Raw genomic sequence first — 27,397 nt, forward strand, 5'->3', positions numbered from 1 at the left:
TGAGCGGTGTGGCACAGAGCTGGAAAATCTACTAAACGGAGTGGCTTGCTAAACAGAGTGGTAAAGGGAATTTGGTGAGAATGGGAATTGGATGCTGAGGGGGAAGGAGGTGCTCAGTAATTTAAACCAAGGAGCAAGAGTAAGTAATAAATAATCGCACCGGAGGACACAGAAAAAAGTGACGTTATAATCAATACACAGCAGAGCAAATTAACATAAGTATGTCGGTAAGTGCATCGATATCCCTTTGTGTGTTTAGTCTCTTTAGTGGTTAGTGTTAAGCTTGACTTAGTAAAGATTTATTAGTGCAAGTAAATGTAAGTCAAAGGAAAACGAGGTAAGTGATTAAATTCTAACTGCTTTTAAAGACGCTCATAACTGATAAATAGCGAAGTAATTAATCACAGTTCAAGAAGTAAACTACAGCTAACAAAAAATAAATTCATTCATTCATTCATTAATAATGTCCCTGATGTCTTTTTCTGTGAGAAATGTAGAGATGTGAAAGGAGGGGAAAAAAATCAGTCTCCAGCCAGAAAGAATGTTCCTTGAATGAACAATTCACGAGGCTGTTTTGTGACTTGTCTGTGTGAGGTTAAAAAACATGAAATGAAAAAAGATGCGTCCAGTGACACTGGTGTTGTTAATAGTGGTTTCGAACCCTAATCACTAACTCCTAAGCCTTAACTCCAATTGACTAGCCCCAACCACTAACCCCAATGATGCACTCCAGTCCCCGCAGTGCCCACCGGTCGCAGAAGGCCTCAAGCATGATACTGTGTGCTCCATCTCCAGGGCCACCAGAAGAGAGGCAAGCAGTCAGGCTGAACGACCCCCTCAACCGCCCGCTGCCTGGACCAGTTGATGGCAGATGAGTGTAAGTGAGACACTACAGTTCATTCTATGACACCCACAAGTCGTGTACTCAAACGGAGCAAGCTTGGGGTTTGATGTGGTAGAAGGCGAACGAGATGAGAACGGAAACAATCTAGAGTAAGAAAAGACCCAAAAATTAAACAGTCTGGAACAGAACATCAATTCGTCTTCTCTTATCATGGAACAATCAAATATTTGACACACTGTGTGTTTGAAACAAAGCTTATTTATTCACTGAAATAACAACAGAAAATGCTGGAAATACTCAGCAGGCCAGGCAGCATCCATGGAGAGAGAAACAGAGTTAACGTTTCAGGTCTGGAACCCTTCATCAGAACTGGAAAAAGCTGAAGATGTAACAGATATTACTAAGGTAAGAGGCAGGAAAGATATCCTGCGTGGATCAGAAACATGAAGGGTGGAAGTTCAGTTGGAATCCACGTGGAATAAGTCGGAACCGGAGACAGCTGCTGAGGAAAGAGATGTGGCTGTGATACCGAGTCTTGGGAAATGTTGCAAATGGGGATGGCAAAATCATACAGCATGAAAAATGGGAGTAGGGGTTAAAGTTTGAAATTGTTGAACTTACTGTTGAGTCCAGAAGGCTGTAAAGTGCCTAATCGAAAGATGAGGTGCTGTTCCTCGAGCTTTATTTATTCACTATTTATACAGAATATTAATCTCCAGCGCAGATACAGGGGTTATTAAGATCAGCAGAAACAAACCATAACTACTAGAATGAACATGGTTCAGTCCTCAATCCGATCACAGTAAATCATGTTCCATTCACTAATCTGGTCTTTCAATGGGGGCCTTTACCCAGCATGCCGCACCCAGAATACAGGAGCCCAGTGCGCAGGCGCGGGAGGGGCCGGTATACTGAGCATGCGCAGTGCATTACTGGCGATGGACGGAGAGGGGCTGAAGCCGGGAGCGCGATGGTGCAGCAGGTAAGAATCATGACGGTGGGGAGTAGTGGACCGGTAGGTGGGTGGGGAGACTTCATAAACAACTCGTGCAGGAAGCTAGCCCCGAATAATAACCTGAAGATCCCGTGTTTGCAGTTGCGGGGATTTCTTCGCCTTACAGGCCCAGGTTAACGGCAGCCATCTTTGTAAAGGAGGGCGGAAAGTTTCAGTGCGACGTCACCCTATGTGTGAGACAAAGAGCCTTGTGTACAATAAGGGGAATAAAGGCCCACAGCCTCCCCTGGCCCCAGGTCCTGAACAAGGGACTGGAGAAACTCGCTGCCCTGCGGATCAGACAATCAGCCGGCGCTAGTCCTGCCCCTCAGGCTCCCTGATTGGTTGGAGGACCCGCCGCCGACTCACTCCTCCAGCCCCGCCCCGCTCGCTCCCTATTGGTTGGAAGCTCCCGTCAATCAGGCCGTGGGTCCGGGTCACGTGTCCCCGAGGAGATCACGTGCACCGTTCAACTGACGCCACTTGGTCCGGGGCCTCGCGGACGCTCAGGTTTTTCTATTTCTCTTTATTCTCTCCCGATCCACCCCTCCCCCCCCACCCCGCGTGATTCTCCACCCAATCGGAGCGGAGAAAACTCATTTTGCGTCACCGATCGCGACTCTGTAACCGACACCGAGGCCTTTCCCGGAATGCCCCGCGCCGACTCCGTCCGACAGGATCCGAGTGCGCAGGCGCAGCTCCGAGTGGGGGAGGGGGTTGATCTCCTCTGGGCATGCGCGGTTATTACCTTTGGTGACCGGGAGGGGTCGCTGTGTAGGACTCGGCCCAAACCGCCGTCCCGTGTGCACAAGCGCGGACTCTCGCTGTCCCCATTCGGCCCCTTGAGCCTGCTCCACCATTAAATGAGATCATGGCTGATCATCACCTCAACTCCATTCACCGGCCCTATCCCCACATCCCTTGGTGTCCTTACTGGTCAGAAATCTATTGACTTCTGTTTTGAATATACCCAATGACTGAGACTCCACAGCCCTCTGGGGTAGAGAATTCCAAAGATTCACCACCCTCTGTGTGAAGACATTTCTTCTCATCTCAGCCCTGAATGGCCGACCCTTTATCCTGAGGCTGTGGCCCCTGGTTCTAGAATCCCCAGCCAAGGGAAACATTCTCCCAGAATCCACCCTATCAAGCCCTGTAATAATTTTGTATGCTTCAATGAGATCCCCTCTCATTCTTCTGAATTCAAGAGAATACAGGCCTAGTTTACTCAATCTCTTCTCATCCGACAGTCCCACCATCCCAGGAATCAATCTCGTGATCGTTCAGTCCGTAAGGGTGACCCCGAGCGTCCGGTCGCCTGTCATTTTAACTCACTGCCCCATTCCCACTCAGACCTCACCGTACTCGGGCTCTTGCATTGTTCCAATGAAGCTCAACGTAAACTCGAGGAACAGCACCTCCTCTTCCGATTAGGCACTTTACAGCCTTCCGGACTCAACATCGAGTTCAACAATTTCAGATCATAACCTCGGCCCCCATTACATTTTTGCTTATATTTTATCCACATCTTTGTTTTGGCCCTTCCCCCCCCCTTTTTTTCTCTCTCCCACATGGCAGCTGTCTCCCATTCTGCCAGAACATTTCACACCTAATCTGAGCCGTCTTTTGTCTCCACTAGTCCGATCACCAGCTCGTCTCGTTTTGAATACCTCTTAATGTCTCTTCACTTCTTTTGTTCTCTCCCAGCCCTGCCTTTCGATCTATTTCATTTCCTTTCCAGTTTTGAAAAAGGGTTAGACCCGAAACGTCGACTCTATTTTCTCTCTACGGATGTTGCCTGGCCTGCTGAGTTTTCCCAGCATTTTCTGTTGTTATTTCGTGAACCTTCATTGCACTCCCTCTGTGGCAAGTATATCCTTCCTTAGGTAAGGAGACCAAAATTGTACACAGTGCTCCAGGTGTGGTCTCACCAAGGCCCGATATAACTGGAGTAAGACTTCTTTATCCTGTACTCAAATCCTCTTGTAATGTCAATCAACCATCAGCCAGAAGAGGTCGCTGGTGAGACCAGTGAAGAAAGAAAGACTTGCATTTATATAGCGCCTTTCACCACCACTGCACATCCCAAAGTGTCTTACAGCCAATTAAGTACTTTTGAAGTATAGTCACTGTTGTAATGTAAGAAACACGGCAGTCAGTTAGTGCACAGCAAGCTCCCACAATCAGCAATGTGATAATGACCAGATAATCTATCTTTTTATGTTGATTGAGAGATAAACATTGGCTAGGAGACTGGGGATAACTGCCCTGCTCTTTCCCACATTACAATAGTGACTACTTCATTGTAGTACTTCATTGGCTGTAAAGCATTTCAAGACATCTGGTGATCATGAAAGCACTATATAAATGCAAGTCTTTCTTGAAATTGTGCCATGGGATCTTTTACATCCACCTGAGAGAGCAGACGGGGCCTCAGTTTAACGTCTCATCCAAAAGACGGCACCTCCGACAGTGCAGCACTCCCTCAGCACTGCACTGGAGCGTCAGCCTAGATTTTTGTGTTCAAGTCTCTGGAGTGGGACTTCAACCCACAACTTTCTGACTCAGAGGCGAGAGTGCTACCAACTGAGCCACTGGCTGACACTAAAGGACAAGCAGTTCTGACAAAAGGTCATCGACCTGAAACGTTAACTCTGTTTCTCTCTCCGCAGGTGCTGCCTGACCTGCTGAGTATTTCCAGCAGTTTCTGTTTTTATTGAAGAAATGAGGGAGTGATTGCTGATGGGAAGAATGTTGGGTCGACCTGCGCATGCGCACCTCCCTGGCGGCTGAGGCGAAACACCGGCTCGCCCCCACCTGAGCTGTGCACGCGTACCAGATGTTGCGGCTCCGCATGCACGCCCGATGTTCCAGCCGTGGGGTTTTGTGCGTTGAGCATGCGCGTTGCGGACCGATCAGGACGGGCGATTGTGGAGCAGGAGGGAGAGCGCGGGGGCCATGAGCACATGCGCGGGACTCAGAGTCAACAGAGCACTTTCTGGAGCACGGGGGCTTGTGGGTATTGCAGCCGCCATTACTGCTGATCCTTTGAACCAACCTGTGCAGCAGCTGGAGCCTGAAAATCAGCTTCACTGCCCCTAGGGTCGGAAAGGGGAAAATTAAACAACAGTTTGCCTCTGATCCTTTTCTGATCTCAATTTACAGGGTTATAGAAGTGGAGCAGTTACAGGCAGGAAGCTCAGACCAAACATCATGTCAAGATCTGACAGAGTCGCTCGATTCATCAGGATCTGAATATCATCGGCCTTTGCACATGGAAGGAGAAAGCAGCGATCGCAGCGATGACAAACCGCACGTGTTCGGTGTGTGGAAGCGGATTCAGCCGATCGCCTGACCTGGTGAGACACGTGCACCATCACACCGGGGAGAAACCGGGTAAAGGTGGGGACGGCGGGAAGGGCTTCAGTTTCCCGTCTGCATTGGAAGTTCAACGGCGCAGTCATACCAGGGACAGTCAGTTCACCTGCTCCATGTGTGGAAAGGGATTTGTTTGTTCATCCCACCTGCAAACACACCAACGAGTTCACACTGGGGAGATACCGTTCACCTGCTCCGTGTGTGGGAAGGGATTCAATCTGTCATACAACCTGCTGGTACATCAGCGAGTTCACACTGGGGAGAGACCATTTCAGTGTTCTGACTGTGGGAAGAGCTTTAAAAGCCCCCAGGATCTGAAGGGACACCAGCTTGTTCACACTGATGAGAGACCATTTCAGTGTCCTAACTGTGGGAAGAGCTTTAACAGCCCCGGGGAACTGAAGCAACACCAGCGAGCTCACACTGATGAGAGGCCGTTTAACTGTCCTGACTGTGGGAAGAGCTTTAAAAGCTCCGGGGATCTGAAGGGACACCAGCGAGTTCACACTAACAAGAGACCCTTTAAATGTTCTGAGTGTGGGAAGAGCTTTAAAATCTCCCGGGAGCTCAAGCAACATCAGCGCCTCCACACTGGGGAGAGGCCGTTCATCTGCTCTGAATGTGGGAAGGGATTCACTGAATCATCCACTTTGCTGAGACACCAGCTTGTTCACACTGACGAGAGACCCTTTAAATGTTCTGACTGTGGGAAGAGCTTTAAAAGCTCTAAAATCCTTAAGAGACACCAGCGACTTCACACTGATCATCGAATCTAACAGCACAGGAGGTGATTCGGCCCATCGCGTCTGTGGCGGCTCTTTGAAAGAGCTGTCCAATTTAGTCCCAAACCCCAGCTTTATCCCCAGAACTCTGCAAACTAGTCCTCTTCAAGTACATGTCCAATTACCATTTGAAAGTTCCTGTGGAAACTGATTCCAGCATCCTTTCAGATGGTGTGTTCCAGATATTAACAATCCTCTGTGTGAAAACAATTCTCCTCATTCCCCTCTAGTTCTTTTAGCAACTATTTTAAATCTGTGACCGTTGGTTACCGACCCACTTGCCAGAGTGAACAGTTTCTCCCTACTTGTTCGATCAAAACCCCTCATCATTTTGAACACCTCTATTAGGTTTCCTCTTAACCTTCTCTGCTCTAAGGGGAACAATCCCAGCTTCTCCAATCTCTCCACATAACTGAAGTCCCTCATCCCTGGTACCATCCTGGTCAACCTCCTCTGCACCCTCTCCAAGGCCTTGACATCCTTCCTAAAGTGTGGTGCCCAGAACTGTACACAAGACTCCAGCTGAGGCCAAAACCCTGCAGCTGTACAAAACCCTGGTTAGACCACACCTGGAGTACTGTGAGCAGTTCTGGGCACCACACCTTAGGAGGGATATATTGGCCTTGGAGGGAGTGCAGCATAGGTTTACCAGAATGATACCCGGACTTCAAGGGTTAAGTTACGAGGAGAGATTACACAAATTAGGGTTGTATTCCCTAGAATTTAGAAGGTTAAGGTGTGATCTGATCAAAGTTTTCAGGATATTAAGGGGAACAGATAGGGTAGATAGAGAGAAACTATTTCCGCTGGTTGGGGATTCTAGGACTAGGGGACATAGTCTAAAAATTCGAGCCAGACCTTTCAGGAGTGAAATTAGGAAACACTTCTACACACAAAGGGTGGTAGAAGTTTGGAACTCTCTTCCGCCAATGGCAACTGATGCGAGATCAATTGTTAATTTTAAATCTGAGATTGATAGGTTTTTGTTACCTAAAGGTATTAAGGGATATGGGCCAAAGGCGGATGTATGGAGTTAGATCACAGATCAGCCATGATCTCATTGAACGGCGGAACAGGCTCGAGGGGCTGAATGGCCTCCTCCTGTCCTATGTTTCTAACTAGTGATTTGTAAAGGTTTAGTGTAACTTCCTTGTTTTTGTATTCAATGGCCCTATTTACAAAGCCAAGTATCCCATACGCTTTCTGAACCGCCTCACCAACTTGTCTGGGACTTTCAAAGATTTGTGAATATGGACCCCCAGGTCCCTCTGCTCTTGCACCCCCTCAAAATAGTCCCATTTAGATTATACGGCCTCTCCCTGTTGTTTCTCCCACAGTGCATCACTTCACACTTATCCTCATTTAATTTCATCTGCCTTGTGTCTGCTCATTTCACAGTCTGTCTCTGTCCTCCTGAAGTCTGCTACTACTATGCTCACTATTTACTACGTTGCCAAGTTTTGTATCATCTGTAAACTTCGAAATTGTACACCTATACCCAAGTTCAGGTCAGTTATATATAACAAGAAAAGCAGTGGTCCTAATCCCGACCCCTGGGGGAACCCACTGCATACTTCCCTCGAGTCAGAAAAACATCCCTCAGCACTGCTCACTGCCTCCTCTCCCTTAGCCAATTATATACCCAAATTACCATCAGCCCTTTAATTCTCTGTGCTTCTATTCCCCGAGTAAGTCTCTTATGTGGTACTTTATCAAATGTCTTTTGAAAGTCCATATATACAACATCTACTGCACTACCTTCATCAACCCTCTGTTACTTCATCAAAGAACTCAATCAGGTTAATCAGACACGATTTACCTTTAACAAATCCATACTGACTGCCCCTTATTAACCCATGCTTCTCCAAGTGAGAATTAATTTTGTCCTTGACAATGGTCTCTAGTCGTTCACCCACCACTGACGTTAGACTGATTGGCCTGTAGTTACCAGGTTTATCCCTCGCCCCTTTTTTAAACAGGGTGTAACATTTGCAATCCTCCAGTCCTCTGGCACCACTCCCATATATCTGAGGGAGATTGAAAGGCTGTGGTCGGAGCTTCTGCTATCTCCACCCTAGCTTCCCTCAGCAATCTGGGATGCATCGCATCTGGACCGGGTGACTTGTTAACTTTGAGTGATGACAACCTATTTAGCACCTCCTTTCTATCTATTTTTATCCAGTTTCTCTACTCCCCCCTCCTCTACTGCGACATTAACTCCATCCTCTTCTTTTGTGGAGACAGATGCTAAGTACTCATTCAGTACCTCAGCCATGCCCTCTGCCTCCATATGATGAGCTCCTATTTGGTCCCTAATCGGCCCCACCATTCCTTTAACTATCCTTTTACTTTTGATACATTTATAAAAGATTTTTGGGTTCCCTTTTACGTTACCCACTAATCATTTCTTGTATTCTCTCCCTTGTGTCAGCCAGTGGCTCAGTGGGTAGCACACTCGCCTCTGAGTCAGAAGGTTGTGGGTTCAAGTCCCACCCCAGAGACTTGAGCAGATAAAGTTAGACTGATGCTCCAGTGCAGTGCTGAGGGAGTGCTGCGCTGTTGGAGGTGCCGTCTTTCTGATGAGACTTTAAACCGAGGCCCCGTCTGCTCTCTCAGGTGGATGTGAAAGATTCCATGGCACTATTTTGAAGAAGAGTAGGGGAGTTATCCCCAGTGTCCTGGCCAATATTTATCCCTCAACCAACATAACAAAAACAGATTATCTGGTATTTATCACATTGCTGTTTGTGGGAGCTTGCTGAGCACAAATTGGCGACTGTGTTTCCCACATTACAACAATGACTCCACTTCAAAAAGTACCTTCATTGGCTGTAAAGAGCTTTGAGATGTCCGGTGATCGTGAAAGGCGCTATATAAATGCAAGTCTTTCTTTCATATATCCTTTTTCAATTTCCCCCGCACTCTCTGTATTCTCCTGGTTTTTGACTGTATTCTGTACCTGACATTTGTCGTAAACCTCCTTTGTCTGTTTTATTCTAACCTCTACATCCTTTGTCATCCAGGGAGCTCGAGCTTTGGACGCCCCATCTTTCCTCCTTATGGGAATATGCTTGGTTTGTACCCGGTGTCAAATTTTGTTTTATAACGTTCCCGTGAAGCGCGTTGGGACATTTTACTGCATTAAAGACGTTATATAAATACAAGTTGTTGTTATTGTCTGAAACTAACAAATTCCACAGAGGAAAATAACAGTTTCTTTACTCCGAAGTATTAAATATTTTGTTCCACGAAGTTTATCTGCTTTTATTCATGAATTTTAAAAGCCTATAGTAAAACCTGAGACATCCCATTGTGAGGCAAAGAGCCTTGTGTCCAATAAGGGGAATAAAGGCCCACAGCCTCCCCTGGCCCCGGGCCCTGAACAAGGGACTGGAGAAACTCGCTGCCCTGCGGATCAATCAGCCGGCACTAGTCCCGCCCCTCGGGCTTCCCGATTGGTTGGAGGACCCGTCACCAGCTCGCTCCTCCAGCCCCGCCCCGCTCGCTCCCTATTGGTCGAAAGCTCCTGTCAGTCACCCGGGCAGTGTGAGCTGAGCATGCGCGGAAAAAATATAAAAATGTAATAGGGGCCGAGTTTATGATCTGAAATTGTTGAACTCGATATTGAGTCCAGAAGGCTGTAAAGTGCCTAATTGGAAGATGAGGTGCTGTTCCGATTAGGCACTTTACAGCCTTCCGGACTCAATATCGAGTTCAACAATTTCAGATCATAACCTCGGCCCCTATTATATTTTTTATCCACACTTTTGGTTTGTGCCTTTTCCATTTTTTCTCTCCCACATGGCAGCTGTCTTTCACTCTGCCAGCGCATTTCACACTTCATCTAGAGCCATTGTTTGTTTCTTTACCTGTCCTATTACTCACCTTGAATATCTCTTAATGTCTCTTCCTTCATCCCCTCCCCCATTTCCCAGCCCCCAAACTGCCTTTTAATCTGTTTCATTCCTGCTTTTTTTTCCTCAGTTCTGTAGAAGGGTTTCGACCCGAAACATTGACTCTGTTTCTCTCTTCACGGATGTTGCCTGACCTGCTGAGTTTTTCCAGCATTTTCTGTTATTTTGGATTTCCAGCATCTGCAGTATTTAGCTATCGAGAGAGCTCAGGGAGCGGGTTAATAAACTCGGGGGGGACGCGGGCTGCTCACACCCCGAGTGCGGCCCCAGGCCCCATTATTAAAACATTCAACATTATCCACTTCACACACACCTGGGGTGGGCCTCAGGCCCCAAACAAGAGCCTCCGGGCCGGGCGTTTGCTCCGAGCGGGACGGCAGCTGCGGGGCTTTCTCCCGCTGACAGGCCCGGGCTAACGGCCGCCATCTTGAGAGGCTCAGGGGGCAGCAGGGCGCATGCGCGGCCCGCTTGGCCAGGAACCAGGAGGAGAGAATCTTGTCAATTTCTATCCTGGACTCTCAGTGATGGCTTTTGTAAACTCCTTTTACAGGCTGTGAGAAGGGCAGCATTTACAGACCACAAACTCAAACCAAACATCACATCAAGATCTGACCGAGTCACTCCATTCATCAGGACCTGAATATCATCAGCCTCTGAATGTGGAAGGAGAAATGTTTGTCTGTTCTGTCTGTGGGAAAAGATTTCAAACATCAGTGTGACTGGAAAAGCACCGAGACACACACACCCGAGTGAGTGTGTTCCCATGCACTGACTGTGGACAGAGCTTAAACCAGTTACAGAGCCTGAAAAAACATTGCAACGTTCACAGCGGGGAGAAACCATACATGTGTTCTGTGTGTGGACGAGCTTCAACCGATCGTCCAACCTGGAGAGACACAAGGACACCTGCACCATGGAGAATCCGTGGAAATGTGGGGGCTGTGGGAAGGGATTCCATTTCCCGTTGCAGCTGGAAACTCATCAATGCAGTCACACTGGGGAGAGGCCGTTCACCTGCTCTGTGTGTGAGAACGGATTCACTCACTCGCTTGTGCATTCTCATAAGAACATAAGAAATAGGAGCAGGAGTAGGCCAATCGGCCCCTCGAGCCTGCTCCACCATTCAATAAGATCATGGCTGATCTGATCCTAACCTCAAATCTTCTATCACTCTCCATCCCACCCGAACCCATGTGATCTCCCGGGAGAGGCGAAAAACCAGATAAAAAATCCAATGGTCAATTTGGGAGAAAAAATCTGGGAAATTCCTCTCCGACCCATCTAGGTGATCGAAACTCTTCCAGGAGATCACTCTGTCCCTATATTTTCTACAGTACTTACCTTCTGTAAAGGCAATCTCCACCCCAGCCAGGAACAGGAATAAAACCATCTCCTGAAATCTAACACAGAATTAGAACACAAGAAGTAGGAGCAGAACCAGGCTACATGGCCCCTGGGCCCGCTCCACTACCCACAGGGCCATGACCATTCCGAACCTAGACTCATGTCCAATTTCCTGCCCGCTCCCCGTAACCCTTAATTCCCTTTACTTCTAGGAAACTATCTATTTCTGTTTTAAATTTATTTAATGATGTAGCTTCCACAGCTTTCTGGGGCAGCAAATTCCACAAACCTACCACCCTCTGAGTGAAGAAGTTTCTCCTCATCTCAGTTTTGAAAGGGCAGCCCCTTATTTTAAGATTATGCCCCCTAGTTCTAGTTTCACCCATCATTGGGAACATCCTCACCGCATCCACCCGATCAAGCCCCTTCACAATCTTATATGTTTCAATAAGATCGCCTCTCATTCTTCTGAACTCCAATGAGTAGAGTCCCAATCTACTCAACCTCTCCTCATATGACCACCCCCTCATCCCCGGGATTAACCAAGTGAACCTTCTTTGTACTGACTCGAGAGCAAGTATGTCTTTTCTTAAGTATGGACACCAAAACTGTATGTAGTATTCCAGGTGCGGTCTCACCAATACCTTGTATAACTGCAGCAATACCTCCCTGTTTTTATATTCTATCCCCCTAGCAATAAAAGGCAACATTCCATTGGCCTTCTTGATCACTTGCTGCACCTGCATACTAACTTTTTGAGTTTCGTGCACCAGGACCCCCAGATCCCTTTGTACTACAGGACTTTCCAGTTTCTTGCCATTAAGATAATAACTTGCTCTACGATTTTTCCTGCCAAAGTGCATAACTCACACTTTCCAGTATTGTATTCCATCTGCCAAATCTCTGCCCACTTACTAATCCTGTCTATGTCACTTTGCAGGTTTTTTATGTCCTCCTCACTCACTACTTTCCCTCCCATCTTTGTATCATCTGCAAACTTTGATATGTTACACTCGGTCCCCTCCTCCAAATCGTTAATATAGATTGTAAAGAGTTGGGGACCCAGCACTGACCCCTGCAGAACACCACTAGTTACTGATTGCCAGTCTGAGAATGAACCATTTATCCCAACTCTCTGCTTTCTGTTAGAGAGCCAATTCTCCACCCACGCCAGAATATTACCCCCAATCCCGTGATTTTTTATCTTGAGCAATAATCTTTTGTGTGGCACCTTGTCAAATGCCTTTTGGAAGTCTAAATACACTACGTCCACTGGTTCTCCTTTATCCACCCTGTATGTTACTTCCTCAAAGAACTCAAGCAAATTTGTCAAACATGACTTCCCCTTCATGAAACCATGCTGAGTTTGTCCTATTAAATTATGTTTATCCAAATGTCCCGTTACTGTCTCCTTAATAATGGACTCTAACATTTTACCAACCACAGATGTTAGGCTAACAGGTCTATAGTTTCCAGCCTTCTGCCTACTACCCTTTTTAAATAAGGGTGTTACATTAGCAGTTTTCCAATCTGCCGGGACCTTTGCTGAGTCCAGTGTGTTTTGGAAAATTATTACCAATGCATCCACAATCCCTACCGCCACTTCCCTCAAGACCCTAGGATGTAAGCCATCAGGTCCAGGGGATTTATCCGGCTTAAGTCCCATTATTTTACCAAGTACGACTTCCTTAGTGATTTTAATCATATTTAGCTCCTCTCCCCCGAGAGCCCCCTTTTTGTCCAGTGTTGGGATATTCTTAGTGTCCTCTACTGTAAAGACTGATACAAAATATTTGTTCAGCGTTTTTGCCATCTCCATGTTTCCCACCATTAATTTCCCAGTCTCATCCTCTAAGGGACCAACATTTACTTTAGCCACCCTTTTTCTTTTTATATAACTATAGAAACTTTTGCTATCCGTTTTTATATTTTTTGCTAATTTACTTTCATAATCTATCTTCCCTTTCTTAATCAATCTTTAAGTTATTTTTTGCTGTCTTTTAAAGACTTCCCAATCTTCTATCCTCCCACTAGATTTGGCTACCTTATATGCCCTTGTTTTTAGTCGGATACTATCCTTAATTACTTTACTTAGCCACGGATGGCTATCTTTTCTTTTACACCCTTTTTTCCCCAGTGGAATATATATTTTTTGGAAGTTGTAAAATAACTCCTTAAATGTACACCACTGATCATGTACCGTCTTACCCTTTAATCTATTTTCCCAGTCCACTCTAATCAATAGGACTAGGAAGCCGGTTCCGTTAAAGGAGTATGAGCAGCTAAGGGTCAAATTAAAAAACAGAACCTCAAGGGTAATAATCTCTGGATTATTACCTGAGCCACGAGTGAATTTGGCTAGGACAAATAAAATTAGAGAGTTAAATGCGTGGCTCAAAGACTGGTGTGGGAGAAATGGGTTTTGCTTCCTGGGACACTGGCACCAGTACTGGGGCAGGAGGGAGCTGTTCCGTTGGGACGGGCTTCACTTGGCCAGTGCTGGGACTAGAGTCCTGGCGGATCATATAACTAGGGCTGTAGAGAGGGCTTTAAACTAACTAGTGGGGGGGAGGTTCCTAGAGAGCAAATAATAAAAATGACAACAGAGAAGGTCATAGACTTAAGTAGCAGTGGGGAAATTAAAAACCAGAGCATGTCAGGAAGGGGCAGAAGGTATGGAGTAAAAGGTAAAGTAATAAAAAGGGCAAAACCAGGAACTAAGTGTCACAAAACATATTTGAAAGTTCTCTATCTGAATGCACGTAGCATTCGTAACAAAATAGATGAGTTAATGGCACAAATAACTACATATGGGTATGATCTTGTGGCCATTACAGAAACATGGCTGCAGGGTGACAATGCCTGGGAATTAAACATACCAGGTTATTTAACGATCAGGAAGGACAGGCAGGAAGGAAGGGGAGGTGGGGTGGCTATGTTAATAAAGGAAGGAATCACTGTAATACAGAGAAATGATATTGGGTCAAAAGATCAGGATAATGAAACAGTTTGGGTGGAGGTAAGGAATAATAAGGGGAAAAAAGCACTAGTGGGCGTAGTCTATAGGCCTCCGAACAGTTGCAACTCTGTTGGACGGAGTATCAATCAGGAAATAGTTGAGGCTTGAAATAAGGGAACATCTATAATTATGGGGGGTTTTAACTATCATATTAATTGGACAAATCAAATTGGGCAGGGCTGCCTTGAGGATGAGTTCATTGAGTGTATTAGGGATGGGTTTCTTGAGCAGTATGTAACTGAACCGACCAGGGGGCAAGCAACCTTAGATCTGGTCCTGTGTAACGAGACAGGATTAATTAAAAATGTCCTTGGAAAGGATCCCCTTGGAATGAGTGACCATAACATGGTTGAATTCCATATTCAATTAGAGGGTGAGAAGGTTGGATCTCAAACAAGCGTGCTAAGCTTGAATAAAGGAGACTATGAAGGTATGAGAGTGGAATTGAGTAGAGTGGATTGGGAAAATAGAATAAAGGGTAAGACGATACATGATCAGTGGTGTACATTTAAGGAGTTATTTTACAACTTCCAAAAAATATATATTCCACTGAGAAGAAAAGGGTGTAAAAGAAAAGACAGCCATCCGTGGCTAAGTAAAGAAATTAAGGATAGTATTTGACTAAAAACAAGGGCATATAAGGTGGCCTAATCTAGTGGGAGGATAGAGGATTGGGAAAACTTTAAAAGACAGCAAAAAATAACAAAAAGATTGATTAAGAAGGGGAAGATAGATTATGAAAGTAAATTAGCAAAAAATATAAAAACAGATAGTAAGAGTTTTTATAGTTATATAAAAAGAAAAAGGGTGGCTAAAGTAAATGTTGGTCCCTTAGAGGATGAGACCAGGAAATTAATGGTGGGAAATATGGAGATGGCAAAAACACTGAATGAATATTTTGTATCAGTCTTTACAGTAGAGGACACTAAGAATATCCCAACACTGGACAAACAGGGGCTATGGGGGGGGAGGAGCTAAACACGATCATAATCACTAAGGAAGTGGTACTCGGTAAAATAATGGGACTCAAGGCGGATAAATCACCTGGACCTGATGGCTTACATCCTAGGGTCTTGAGGGAAGTGACGGTAGGGATTGTGGATGCATTGGTAATAATTTTCCAAAACTCCCTGGACTCAGCAAAGGTCCCGGCAGACTGGAAAACTGCTAATGTAACACCCTTATTTAAAAAGGGCAGTAGACAGAAGGCTGGAAACTATAGACCGGTTAGCCTAACATCTGTGGTAGGTAAAATTTTGGTGTCCATTATTAAGGAGACAATAACAGGACATTTGGATAATCATAATTTAATAGGACAAAGTCAGCATGGTTTTATGAAGGGGAAGTCATGTTTGACAAATTTGCTGGAGTTCTTTGAGGAAGTAACATATAGGGTGGATAAAGGGGAACCAGTGGACGTAGTGTATTTAGACTTCCAAAAGGCATTTGACAAGGAGCCACACAAAAGATTATTGTTTAAGATAAAAAATCACGGGATTGGGGGTAATATTCTGGCATGGATGGAGGATTGGCTATCTAACAGAAGACAGAGAGTTGGGATAAATGCTTCATTCTCAGACTGGCAATCAGTAACTAGTGGTGTTCCGCAGGGGTCAGTGCTGGGTCCCCAGCTCTTTACAATCTATATTAATGATTTGGAGGAGGGGACCGAGTGTAACATATCAAAGTTTGCAGATGATACTAAGATGGGAGGGAAAGTAGTGAGTGAGGAGGACATAAAAAACCTGCAAGGGGATATAGACAGGCTAAGTAAGTGGGCAGAGATTTGGCAGATGGAATACAATACTGGAAGGTGTGAGGTTATGCACTTTGGCAGGAAAAATCGTAGAGCAAGTTATTATCTTAATGGCAAGAAACTTGAAAGTACTGAAGTACAAAGGGATCTGGGGGTCCTGGTGCATGAAACTCAAAAGGTTAGTATGCAGGTGCAGCAAGTGATTAAGAAGGCCAATGGAATGTTGGCTTTCATTGCTAGGGGGATAGAATATAAAAATAGGCAGGTATTGCTTCAGTTGTACAAGTTATTGGTGAGACCGCACCTGGAATACTGCATACAGTTTTGGTGTCCATACTTAAGAAAAGACATACTTGCTCTCGAGTCAGTACAAAGAAGGTTCACTCGGTTAATCCCGGGGATGAGGGGATGGACATATGAGGAGAGGTTGAGTAGATTGGGACTCTACTCATTGGAGTTCAGAAGAATGAGAGGCGATCTTATTGAAACATATAAGATTGTGAAGGGGTTGGATTGGGTGGATGCGGGGAGGATGTTCCCGATGATGGGTGAAACTAGAACTAGGGGGCATAGTCTTAGAATAAGGGGCTGCTCTTTCAAAACTGAGATGAGGAGGAACTACTTCACTCAGAGGGTGGTAGGTCCATGGAATATGCTGCCCCAAAAAGCTGTAGAAGCTACATCATTACATAAATTTAAAACAGAAATAGACAGTTTCCTAGAAGTAAAGGGAATTAAGGGTTACGGGGAGCGGGCAGGAATTTGGACGAGTCTAGGTTCGGATCGGACATGGCCCTGTGGGTAGCGGAGCGGGCCCAGGAGCTGTGTAGCCTGATCCTGCTCCTATTTCGTGTGTCTAATTCTGTTAGATTCAGGAGATGGTTCTGTGATAGTAGATTGGCGGTTAGGATCAGATCAACCATGATCTTATTGAATGGCGGAGCAAGCTCGAGGGGCCGATTGGCCTACTCCTGCTCCTATTTCTTATGTTCTTATGTTCTTATGTAATTCCGCTCTCATACCTTCATAGTCTCCTTTATTCAAGCTCAGCATGCTTGTTTGAGATCCAACCTTCTCACCCTCTACTTGAATATGGAATTCAACCATGTTATGGTCACTCATTCCAAGGGGATCCTTTACTAGCACATTTTAAATTAATCCTGTCTCATTACACAGGACCAAATCTAAGGTTGCTTGCCCCCTGGTCGGTTCAGTTACATACTGCTCAAGAAACCCATCCCTAATACATTCAATGAACTCATCCTCAAGGCTGCTCTGCCCAATTTGATTTGTCCAGTTAATATGATAGTTAAAAACCCCCATAATTATAGCTCTTCCCTTATTACAAGCCTCAACTATTTCCTGATTAATACTCCGTCCAACAGAGTTGCAACTGTTCGGTGGCCTATAGACTACGCCCACTAGTTTTTTTCCCCTTATTATTCCTTATCTCTACCCAAACTGTTTCACTATCCTGCTCCTTTGACCCAATATCATTTCTCTGTATTATAGTGATTCCTTCCTTTATTAACATAGCCACCCCACCTCCCCTCCCTTCCTGCCTGTCCTTCCTGATTGTTAAATAACCTGGTATGTTTAATTCCCAGTCATGGTCACCCTGCAGCCATGTTTCTGTAAATACCTTTAAAGACACATCAGCGAGTTCACACTGACGAGAGACCATTCAGCTACACTCACTGTGGGAAGAGGTTCAAGCAGTCAGCCAACCTCATTCTACACCAGCGAGTTCACACTGGGGAGAGGCCGTTCACCTGCTCCGTGTGTGTGGGAAGGGATTCACTCGGTCATCCCACTTGCTAACACACCAGCAAGTTCACACCGTGGAGAGGCCATTCACCTGCTCAGTGTGTGGAAAGGGATTTAATCAGTCATCCAAACTGCTGACACACCAGCGAGTTCACACTGGGGAGAGGCCGTTCACCTGCTCTGTGTGTGGGAAGGGATTTAATCAATCATCCAACCTGCTGACACATCAGTGAATTCACACCGGGGAGAGGCCATTCACCTGCTCCATGTGTGAGAAGGGATTTAATCATTCATACAACTTGCTGACACACCAGCGAGTTCACAAGTGACTGCAGGGGTTGGATTCTGCTCTTAATCACATCCAGGACTGAACCATGTTCATTCTGACAGTTGGGGTTTGTTTCTGCTGATGTTAATAACCCCTATAATTGGGCTGGAGTTTAATATTCTGGATATATAGCTGATTGAGTTGTCGGGGCTGCAGTGTTTATTTAAGAACCGCTGTCTGATCTTTCCCCTTAATTTCTGATGAGTGTCCCTGAATTATTTTACAATAAAATTATGAACTTTTACTTCAATCCTAAATTGATCTTTGGTACAAAATCTACAATTCAGTGTCTTAAAGGTTCCACTGATGAACATCTCCAATTAGAAAGTGCTGATTAATCCTCACTGACAATTCTTACTGACTTGCACATTACACACAGTGGCACCTCCATTATCCACCAGAAAGAAGGGGAATGGGAATTGGTGGAGAATCGAGAGTCCCCAAATGTTTCCCTCCCGTCTGGTACAGCAATCCCCTCGGCACGGGAATGGAGACAAGTCCAGTTATAGTAACGGGATGAGTTAAAGGTATTTACTCAGACGGGCAGAAGGTGGGAAGTGGTGTTCCGCGGGGATCGGTGCTGGGACCACTGTTGTTCACCATTTACATGAATGATTTGGACTTGGGAATCAGAAGTACAATTTCAAAATTTGCAGATGACACTAAATTGGGCGGTGTAGTTAATACTGAGGAAGACTGCGATAGCATCCTTGTAGAATTATTCAGTTGTGTTCAGTAAATAGCACCATCTTTTAATTTGCTTTGACTGATCACATCACTATATAGTTATGTGAAAAACAGAAATCATTAACAGCTCCCAATTTCAGAATTGTCAGATTCAAACTAAACTTCTTCCAAGTACAATCTAACATTTCAAAAATTGTAATGGATGTAGGCGAGATATTAGGACTGTTGTTTGACACAATCCAAACACATTTACACACAGACAGATGGGCAGGTGTAGCTTCACAGCGAATCCTTTCAAGCCTCACTAAAAAGTGGCAGCTGGCAATCCATTGTTCACTAATGGAGTTGTGATCTTTGTAAATTAAGAAAGGAAATGCATGGAAATGTGTCAAAGAGTTGATTAACAGAGTGGGGCATCATCTTCCTTTGATTTCTATTTCTGACACCAGGCAACAGAAAAAGGTCATTGCAACACGACATAAACAGACTCTTCAGGTGTGAGACATCAGACTTCAGAACAACACGTCTGCCAGCTCTGGCCACAAAGCTCAGTACAGTCAACCTTTCAGCAGCTGCAGCCCGGATTAAATAACTAGTAGTTTAACAAGTCTAGTAGAGCTTTTGTATCAAAATAGAAGATATGTATTTGTGACACACACACAATTAATAATTACATCACAATGTGATCGTGAGGATCGATTATCGCCTCTTGATACCTTCCGTGCCCACCAGTCGAGGAAGGTATCAAGTGAACCGGTGGACACCGCCTGCTCCCTCTCCAGAGCCACCTGGGCAGGGACAAGACCGCGGGAGAGAGGCAGGCAGCCAGAGTGACCCCCCCATGGGCCCCGCCCATCCTGGACCTACAAATTGCTGTTTTCGCCAGGCCCAAGAGTAGGTCCGGGAGAAGATCCTCCGACTTACCCACCCCCCCTCCACCCCGGGCGGGCAAAGATTAGGAGTGTGGGGCTAAAGTGTAACCAAGAGTTGAGGAGCAGCCCCTTCAGGTAACTATACAGGGGCAGCAACCTCTCACACTGAATATATACACGGCCCATGGACTCCTCTAGGCTGCAAAAAACACATCTGGCCTTGGAATCTGGAAAGGAACTTAAAAACTGTTGCACACGACAGCTCCTTGTAACAGTCTCCACCCCAGATCCCCAATGGTGCAGGGAAGGGCTCCCACATAGTGAGCCCTCCACTGGGGAACCTCGCCTCCGCCGGACAGCAAGATGACCCACCAGTCTGATTGAGATTGGGCAATGAACTAAATGAATCAATAAATGATACAGAAACCCGAGTCTCCGGGTCCTCAGCCCTGGTGTGGAGTACGCTGGCCACCAATTTTCCGTTACTAACTCGCACCTCAGGCACCGCCCAGTCTGGTTTAATTACTAAATGTTTTCTAACTCGGGTTCAGGCCTGTCATTCTGAGGGAAACAAGGCCTCATTTATTGGTGTGTCCCACCCGAGCGGCTGTTAATGGCTTTAATAAACTGGCAGCAAGGTTGTTTTTTAAAGGTGGAAAGTGGTGAAAAACGCCACTAGCGATGCTTCAAAACTCACGGACAGAGAAATCCACTTCATCAGCGCCCCTGCCACAGGACTCAATATCCACCCCCTCCACCACTGGTGCACTGTGTCTGCAGTATGTACGGTCTACAAGATGACCACGGTCAGGCCGTGTGGAGTCAAGGGCCAGGCAGCAGAATGGATGGAAAGATCGCAACAAACTTCCCTTAACTCCAACCCTCTGATTTCTGTTTTGTAGCCAGCTTTCCATCCATTCTGCTGCCTTCACTCCACACGGCCCGACCTTGGTCATCTTGTCGATCTTACAAACTGTTTATGGATAGCAAGCTGGTTAGAAAACAGGAAACAGAGTGTAGGGGTTGGGAGTAGCTACTCAGACTGGCAAAAGGTAGGAAGTGGTGTTCCACAGGGATTGGTGCTGGGACCACTGTTGTTCACCATTTACAGAAACGATTTCGATTCAGGAATCAGAAGAACAATTTCAAAATTTGTCGATAACACCAAATTGGGAGGTAGAGTTAATACTGAGGAAGACAAAATGCAAAAAGACATTAATAAATTTCAGAATGTGTGTGTAATTGGCAAATGAATTTCACTATAGATCAGTGTGAGGTGGTGTGTTTTGCTGGGAAGAATAAGGAGGCCACACACTACTTGGACAAGGGGGAAAAATTGAGTTGCTTTGTGCCTCCCGCGATATTCAGCGGGAGGTTAGCGGCGGCGGTAGCCGGTAGTGCCTCACGGCACTGCACCGCCGGCAATGGCGTCATCACCGTGCGCAGCGCCCCGGCTGCAACCTTGGGTTGCGACCCCTGACCCATCGCCGGACGATATGTCCGACAGGGTCAGGGGTCATTCCTGCAGCCGCGGCGACGCCACTTAAAGGGCAGGTGTCGGGCGGCAACTTTTTATTTTGGCCGACTGCCAGCACCTGCCCCCTTCCCCTTGCTTCTTCGGGGTGTCGGCCATGATCGCTCAGCCCGGCGCTCCTCTTGATCCGACACCCCGCTCCCCGGTGGTCCAGCAGGGCCCTGGTGCGCTCAGTGCTAGGCCCCTCCCCTTTAATCAGGGAGAGAGGTCTGCTGTGACGCAGAGCTAAGAGCCGACGGGTGTGGCGCTGTTACACGAAGCACCGCGAAATTCACTGGTAGCACCTCAAGAGGGAGGGGAGCGCTTCCAGTAGCACCCCGCCTCCTGCCTGGGGTGCTACCACTGAATTTAATGCACAGGGGCGCTAACTTTTTCGGGGGGCTAAAATTAGCCCCGGCGACGTTAGCGACCCAAAGGGGGCGCCACTGAATTTTCCCCCTAAGAGTCTAAATGGGCTGGAGGAGCAGAGGGATCCAGGGATACAGATACACAAATCACTAAAAGTAACGACACAGGTTAATAAGGCCATTAAAAAAGCACTGGGTACATTCCTAAAGGAGCCTTCTGTTCCGTGCCTAGGAGCTCTGAACCATGGCAGAGAGCGGCTGGGACACGTTTCTCACACACCTCGAGATTAACCCGCACGGAGACTTTGCTGTCAGTGAAGAGAGACGAGAAAGACCAAAGTGCCGTTTGCCCCTCTCAGTGTGGCCCTGAAGGACTGTGTCCAGGCTGAAGTTCTGTTCCCACCGTACGATCCTTCCCCAGATTGTGCTTTCTGAGCTCCAGCCAGGTGAAGCTAAACACTCGGGTGGGAAAGAAGAAAATCTACAACAATGTGTTTAAAACAAAGCTGATTTATGTGACATCTATCCAGAATATTAAACTCTAGCCAGGTTACAGGAGTTAGTAACATCAGCAGAAACAAAACCCAACTGTCAGAATGAACATGGTTCAACCTGGATGTGATTAACAGCAGCAATAACAGCAGAATCCAACCCCTGCAGTCACTTGTGAACTCGCTGGTGTTTCAGCAGGTTGGATGACTGAGTGAATCCCTTCCCACACACGGAGCAGGTGAACTGGCTCTCCCCAGTGTGAACTCGCTGGTGTCTCAACAGGTTAGATGACCGAGTGAATCCTTTCCCACACTCAGAGCATCTGAACGGTCTCTCGTCAGTGTGAACTCGTTGATGGCGTGTCAGTTCCCCGGAACTTTTATAGCACTTCCCGCAGTCCGAGCATTTAAAAGGTCTCTCGTCAGTGTGAACTTGCTGGTGTGTCAGCAGGTTGGATGACTGAGTGAATCCTTTCCCACACTCGGAGCAGGTGAATGGCCTCTCCCCAGTGTGAGTGCGCTGGTGTTTCATCAGGCCGGATGACTGAGTGAATCCTTTCCCACACTCGGAGCAGGTGAACGGCCTCTCCCCAGTGTGAACTCGCTGGTGGCCAGTGAGTTCTGATGATTGCTTGAATCCAGTCCCGCAGTGAGAGCACCTGAATGGTCTCTCCCCAGTGTGAACACGTTGATGCCGTGTCAGTTCCCCAGAACTTTTATAGCACTTCCCACAGTCCGGGCATTTAAAAGGTCTCCTGTCAGTGTGAACTCGCTGGTGATTCAACATGTGGGATGACTGAGTGAATCTCTTCCCACACACGGAGCAGGTGAACGGCCTCTCCCCAGTGTGAACTCGCTGGTGACTCAGCAGGTCGGATGACTGAGTGAATCCCTTCCCACACACAGAGCAGGTGAACGGCCTCTCCCCGGTGTGAAAGCGCTTGTGTGTCGATAGGCCAGAGGATTGGCTGAAGCCTCGTCCACACACAGAACACGTGTACGGTTTCTCCCCACTGTGAACGGTGCTTTTTGCTTCCATGTTCAGAGGCCGATGATATTCAGTTCCTGATGAATCGAGTGACTGTCAGATCTTGACGTGATGTGTGGTTTGAGTTTCCCGTCTGCAAATCCTCCCCTTCTAATACCCTGTAAAATTAATTTAAAACAGGGAGCGTGAGAGAGAACCCACTAAAGAGGCAGGCTGTGAAATTGAGCTCAATGAATTTGGTCATTTGTGGGGCTGGCACCAGAAAAAAGTGACCATGAAAGCTGCCGGATTGTGGTAAAATCCCACTGGTCCACAAATGTCCTTCAGGGAAGGGAATCTGCCACCTGGTCTGGGCCTACACACGACTCTGGCCTCTATGGGAGGAGAGAGAGAGAGAGAGAGGTGGGAGTGGGAGGGGGAGGGGGCAAAGGAGATGGACTTTATACATCTGCAACTCGACCAGAACTTTGACAGAACCTCCAAAACCCGCAACCTCCAGCACCTAGAAGGAGAAAGGCAGAAGGTGCTTGGGAGTACCATCACCTCCAAGTTCCCCTCCAAGTCACACACCATCCTGACTTGGACATATATTGCCGTTGCTACATCATCACTGGGTCAAAATCCTGGAACTCCTTACACAACAGCATTGTGGGAGTACCTTCACCACACGGACTGCAGCGTTTCAAGAAGAAGGCTCACCACCCCCTTCTCAACGGGAAGCTGGGGATTGGCAATATATTCTGGTCTTGTGAGCGACGCCCACATCCCAAGAATGAATTAAAACAAATCTGTATATGTAAGCTGGATTAAAAGCCTCCACAGAAATACTTGTTCCTAAAACAATACTCTTTTACATTGTAGGGGCAGTGTCTGTTTAACAACCTAATCTCCCCTAGAATCCACCTCCCTTGACAGTCTCACATTGGAAATTGTTGGGTCCTCCTGGGCTCAGAAGTACTGGGGTTAAACCCAGCAGCTCCTCCTCCATCTCCACTCCAGCTCAAACTGAAGCAACAAAAAGACCTACACAGGCGGCCAGGGACCTACCTTCCGTCAGCCTGCAATAAAACTCTTCCCCACAGCCACTGACTAATGGCGGCCGCAGCACCCACAATTCCCCGCGTCCCAGAAACTGCTCTATCCAAGGCGCTGATTTCCCCGCTGGGGGTGCGCATGCTCCCCGGGGCCGCGGGCCATTCTGGGAGCCTGGCTCCTGTCCTTTGTCCCGATTCAGACTCGGTGGAACCGGCTGAAGAAACCGGGAAGCAGCGGCTCGGATGGGGGAGGCTCTGCACCCTGGGTTTCCTGGTGCCGGGGCCCTGGCCGCACATCCACCGGGCCCGGCTGCTCTGATTCTGATTGAGTTTTTGATGAGGTAACAGAGACGGTTGATGAGGGCAATGCGGTTAACGTGGTGTACATGGATTTCCAAAAGGCGCTCGACAAAGTGCCACATAATAGGCTTGCTAGCAAAGTTGAAGCCCATGGAATAAAAGGGACAGTGGCAGCATGGATACGAAATTGGCTAAGTGACAGAAAACAGAGAATAGTGGTGAATGGTTGTTTCTCGGACTGGAGGAAGGTACACAGCGGTGTTCCCCAGAGGTCGGTACTAGGACCACTGCTTTTCTTGATATATATTAATGACTTGGCATGGATGAACTACAGAATTTGTTCATCCCAGTTTGGCATAAAAATAAAACAAAAAGGTGACTCAACCGTGGCTAACAAGGGAAATTAGGGATAGCATAAGATCCAAGGAGAGGACATATAAATAGGCCAGAAAAAGCAGTAAACCTGAGGATTGGGAGCAGTTTAGGATTCAACAAAGGAGGACAAAGGGATTAATTAAGAAGGGGAAAATTGAATATGAGAGTAAGCTTGCAGGGAACATAAAAACTGACTGTAAAAGCTTTTATAGATATGTAAAGAGAAAAAGATTGGTGAAGTCAAGCGTAGGTCCCTTGCAGTCAGTATCAGGGGAATTTATAATGGGGAACAAAGAAATGGCAGACCAATTAAATACATATTTTGGTTCTGTCTTCACAAAGGAGGACACAAATAACCTCCCAGAGATGTCGGGAATCAAAAGGGAATTGGATAAGTACCTGAAGTAAAGAAATGTGCAGGGTTACGGGGAAAGGGCGGGGGAGTGGGACTCGCTGAAGTGGTCTTGTAGAGAGCCGGCACGGGCTCAACGGGCCGAATGGCCTCCTTCTGTGCTGTTACCATTCTATGATTCTATAAAATATTAGAAAGTTTTTCCACAGAAGCATGGGGTTTATCTGCTTTTATTGATGAATTTAAAAAGTCTCTATTAAAACCTGAGCCAGTGTGTTGTGAGACAAAGAGCCTTGTGTCCAATAAGGGGAACAAAGGCCCACAGCCTCCCCTGGCCCCGAACAAGGGACTGGAGAAACTCGCTGCCATGCGGATCAGACACTCAGCCGGCGCTAGTCCCGCCCCTCGGGCTCCCCGATTGGTTGGAGGACCCGCCATCGGCTCGCTCCTCCAGTCCCGCCCCACTCGCTCCCTATTGGTCGGAAGCTCCCGTCAATCAGACCGTGGGCCCGGGTCACGTGTGCATGAGGCTGTGACGTCAGAGGCCACGGTCACGTGTCGCTGAGGAAGTCTGACCCGCTCCGCGAGGCTGAATCCGCTCCGTTCGCTTCCCGGGATCTTCGGACTCCCAGGTTTGTGTTTACCGTTATTTATTTCCCCGTCCCTCTCCGCTCGTCCGTCTAGCTGAAAAAACTCGCTTTTCGCCGGTAATCCCGACTCTTCGACCGTTACCCAGAATAACAACAGAAAATGCTGGAAAAACTCAGCAGGCCAGGCAACATCCGTGGAGAGAAATTAGAGTTGAAATGAGAGTTCCGGAGAAAACTCACTTTCCGTCACCGATCGCGACTCTGTAACCAACACCAAGGCTTTTCCCCAGAATGACACGCGCCGACTCCGTCCGACAGCATCCCAGTGCGCAGGCGCAGCTCCGAGTAGGGGAGGGGGGTTTGGCGTCCTCTGGGCATGCGCGGTTATTACCCTTGGTGACCAGGAGGGGTCGCTGTGCCGATTACTTGGAGGACCCGCCACCCGCTCGGTTCTCCAGCCCCGCCCCGCTCTTCCTATTGGTCCGAGCTCCCGTCAATCACCCGGGCAGTGTGAGCTGAGCATGCGCGGACCTTGGCAGCAGCCGCTGACACATCAGGTGAGAGAGGTCAGGGAGCGGGTTCATGAACCCCGGGGGGACGCGGGTCGCTCACACCCCGAGCTCAGGGAGCGTGTTCATGAACCCCGGGGGGACGCGGGTCGCTCACACCCCGAGTGCGGCCCCAGGCCCCATTATTAAAACACTCAATATTATTCGCCCGCCGCTTCCTGGTTTCTCCCGATTTGCTCAGCAAAGGGGCCCCGCGCCAAACTCCGGGACAGACAGGAAGTCAGGGAGCGTCTGTAAATGGAGGAGAAATGGGGATTGGTCAGGGAGCGTCTATAAATGGAGGAGGAATGGTGAAAGGTCAGGGAGCGTCTATAAATGGAGGAGGAATGGTGACTGGTCAGGGAGCGTCTATAAATGGAGGAGAAATGGGGACTGGTCAGGGAGCGTCTGTAAATGGAGAAGGAATGGTGACTGCTCAAAAAGTGTCTGTAAATGAAGGCAAAATAGTGACTGGTCTGGGAGCGTCTGTAAATGGATGAGAAATGGAGACTGGTCAGGGAGCGTCTGTAAATGAAGTTACTATTTTAAATTAAAAAATATATATGACTGATTTTAATTAGACTCTTTTCCATGTCCCAGCTCCTGTAAATACTGGCTGTAAAGGGGCCAGACTCTCAGGAGGCTCCACACCACTGCCTGCTTGTGTGAAAGTGATCGCGCATCAGATTAATGTGCTTCTGCTGTGTGTGTGTGTTTAACAATGTGCCCGAAGCTGTTTACGAAATGTGGGGAATCAGTGAGTGTAGAACTGAACCCAGCCAGAGTCAGCACCTTCAGGGGAGGAGAGGGAAGGGAACCATGGAGTGTAGAACTGAACCCAGCCAGAGTCAGCACCTTCAGGGGAGGAGAGACAGGGGGATGAGTGGGTGTTGAATTGAACCCAGCCAGAGTCAGCACCTTCAGGGGAGGAGAGGGAGGGGAACCAGTGAGTGTAGAACTGAACCCAGCCAGAGTCAGTACCTTCAGGGGAGGAGAGGGAGGGGAACCAGTGAGTGTAGAACTGAACCCAGCCAGAGTCAGCACCTTCAGGGGAGGAGAGGGAGGGGAACCAGTGAGTGTAGAACTGAACCCAGCCAGAGTCAGTACCTTCAGGGGAGGAGAGGGAGGGGAACCAGTGAATGTAGAACTGAAC

The 27,397-nt window shown here is 47.3% G+C and overlaps 1 protein-coding gene and 1 pseudogene across 2 annotated transcripts in view; one reads left to right on the plus strand and one right to left on the minus strand.

Moving 5' to 3' along the window:
* LOC147119428 (uncharacterized) overlaps positions 1-26,115 on the minus strand; it is a 66,740-nt pseudogene extending 40,625 nt beyond the window's left edge. Inside the window, exons 1-2 of the transcript XR_015077881.1 lie at positions 25,751-26,115; positions 22,239-23,203 (exon numbers count right to left, since the gene is read on the minus strand). The product of XR_015077881.1 is annotated as an uncharacterized LOC147119428 (transcript). The remainder of the gene's footprint in view (positions 1-22,238; positions 23,204-25,750) is intronic.
* LOC147119429 (uncharacterized) lies at positions 1,783-6,094 on the plus strand. The gene is made up of 2 exons (XM_085983645.1): positions 1,783-1,826; positions 5,182-6,094. The coding sequence occupies exons 1-2, from the start codon at positions 1,783-1,785 to the stop codon at positions 5,990-5,992; spliced, it is 855 nt and encodes a 284-aa protein (XP_085839771.1). The 3' UTR covers positions 5,993-6,094.
* Positions 26,116-27,397: the final 1,282 nt, after the last annotated feature.

The sequence above is a fragment of the Somniosus microcephalus genome, chromosome 4, assembly GCF_052327205.1.
Source record: "Somniosus microcephalus isolate GS21.2 chromosome 4, FLI_Smic_1.0, whole genome shotgun sequence".
Classification (NCBI taxonomy): Eukaryota; Metazoa; Chordata; class Chondrichthyes; order Squaliformes; family Somniosidae; genus Somniosus; species Somniosus microcephalus.